We start from the raw sequence: 2,324 nt of genomic DNA on the forward strand, positions 1-2,324 counted from the left end.
TTTTTGTTTGTTTTTTGGTGTGCGATTGAAGTTGTTGTTTTTAGCGTTCAAGGGACCCATAAACTTTTTAGTTTTTATTAGCGATTGAGTTGGAGATGCCCTTCATGAAATGAAAAATACAACTTAAAATATTCACATGATAAAACAAATGAATGTGAAACTATCACATTATAAAACAAATATATATGAAACAATATCTTAAATTCTAACATTTGATGGGAAACAAATCATGTAAAAGATATTTTCAAATTGATTCTCACATGTTTGTAACTTTTTTTATGGTTCTCATTTGATTTGGACCATGTGTGTAACAGATATGTTTCTTACCTTAATTGTTGCAAATTTTAACGAGTATTGACTTTGAGCATATGTCATTTGATATCTACAAAAACAAAGAGCAACCATGCATATATAGTTTTAAAAGCGGATTCAGAAAAATCAATTTTAAAAAGATTAGGAAATAAATGTACTAATAACAAAGGTAATAGAAGTTGCTCACCCTGCAACTCGCTTACTAACAAACCACGGTTCCCATGGGCTTTCAATCGAAAGATTAAGACTTGAAATCCATTTCTGTTGGCCAACGCATGGAAATGTCATGTCATGGTCACCGCTGATGAATCAAAATTTTTATATAAAATCATCTATATTAGTTCCAACTTCAAACTAGGAAGAAAATAAAAATTGGAAACGATGATTATATTATCTGAAAGACTACTGGCATCCGCATTACCAAATGATCAAGACTTGACAGCTCTTGGTAAGAAGTTGTTGATGGTCTGTGATGCTGCTGAAAACGTCGTAGGAGTAATATATAGTGTCTTCTTTATCTAAATTGTAACGGATACTTGTGTTCGTGTATTCCCACTTTTCGATTATTCCCTGCACATAAAAATCCAAATTTAAATACTAATATTGATGGGGATACATACACGTATTACTATTTTCTATTATTGCCTTGGATAAATTTACCTACTTTCATTGGGTTTGGGTTTTTCCAAAGAAACAAATGAGTCAAGTTGTTCCCATCGTCGTTGAGTAAATAGTGTCGTAAGTTATGAAGTCAATGTGAATAACGTACCTCACGAACGTTGAGAGCTTCCTGAACGTCTTTATTGTTTGCCCAAGCGTCTATAAATATGTTAGCAGCTTCCTAAATATTTGTCCATCTATACACAAGCATTATCTGGTTTAGATCTCCGTGTAATAGCTTTGTCTTGTAAACGACAATGATTAATACTTTATCATTTAAGAGTTGAGTTTTGATAAGAAGGAGATTTAAGTTGAAAAGTGTAACAGATAATATAAGTCTTAATATTGATCAATCTTCCATGAATCCTTCAACTTCAACAATGACAGAATATATTTTCTATTAACAACTTTTAGAAGGAGTAGAGAGAGAAAGTCAAAGCATCCAAGAATGGTCAAATTTTATAAACGTATACTGAATTTACAATAAGGCTCTCTTTACAAACTACAAAGGAAATTACCCTTTATATAGGGTCAAACAAGACACAAAGTCAAAGTCAAACATCTCTAAAAAAAGTTAAACATGGTGACTTTTATACAATTATAGACAAAATTAACTTTCAAGACGAATACAATTTATCATTGAATTTCATTCATAACATTCTCCCCCTTTGTATTCAGACTTGAAAGAATTTGCGCGCTATGAGACTTGTTTGAACTTTGTTGCTTTAAGCACATTATGTCTTCTTCAAAAACAATCTTCATCTTTAAACTTCAGACAAACATTTGTTGAGAAAAATCTTCTAACATTCTCCCCCTCGAATGTAGAACAACGATGATCTTCTCTTTTGACAATGTAGAACAGTATCAACAAAAATCTTCAGAAACAATGTACAAGATGTGATCTTCAAAGAATCTTCAGACAACAAATTACAAATTTTCTCTTTGATAAGAAAATTCTGTTGGTAAACTTTTGAAATGATGATCTTCTCATTCRAAAACTCTCAGTCGTTTTAGCACAGGAATAATCTTTCTGTAATTATCTCCAGTCGCACTTCTTTTGAGTCTTTTGCCGACTTGATGTTACTCCCCCTTGATCTTTATAACATACTCCCCCTTTTTATCATTCGGAATAAAACATTTTATTCATTATTTCATACTCCCCCTTATGATGAAATGAGAAACATTACATCATACACAAGAATGAATGAAAATTTCTGGGAAAGCCGTCAATTCATAAAATTATAAGTAGATCTTTTMAAATCCACTTATTTAATCTTTTCAGATTAAGGAAATGGGAAGGTAACAACCAATTTCAACGTATGAAATTGTTTTCAATCTTATAAAAAGATTGG

The 2,324-nt window shown here is 31.4% G+C and overlaps 1 protein-coding gene across 1 annotated transcript; it reads right to left on the reverse strand.

Annotated features, from left to right (window-relative positions):
• Window positions 1-67: 67 nt before the first annotated feature.
• On the reverse strand, window positions 68-1,153 carry LOC112504449 (serine carboxypeptidase-like 17; the record flags this gene model as incomplete). Its single annotated transcript, XM_025108390.1, has 5 exons — window positions 68-100; window positions 328-382; window positions 500-613; window positions 734-882; window positions 1,082-1,153. Coding segments are annotated over 5 exons (423 nt in total), but the record flags the coding sequence as incomplete, so codon positions are not given.
• Window positions 1,154-2,324: the final 1,171 nt, after the last annotated feature.

Source organism: Cynara cardunculus, unplaced genomic scaffold (assembly GCF_001531365.2).
Source record: "Cynara cardunculus var. scolymus isolate 2C unplaced genomic scaffold, CcrdV1 Un_Scaffold_5648, whole genome shotgun sequence".
Taxonomy (NCBI): domain Eukaryota; kingdom Viridiplantae; phylum Streptophyta; class Magnoliopsida; order Asterales; family Asteraceae; genus Cynara; species Cynara cardunculus.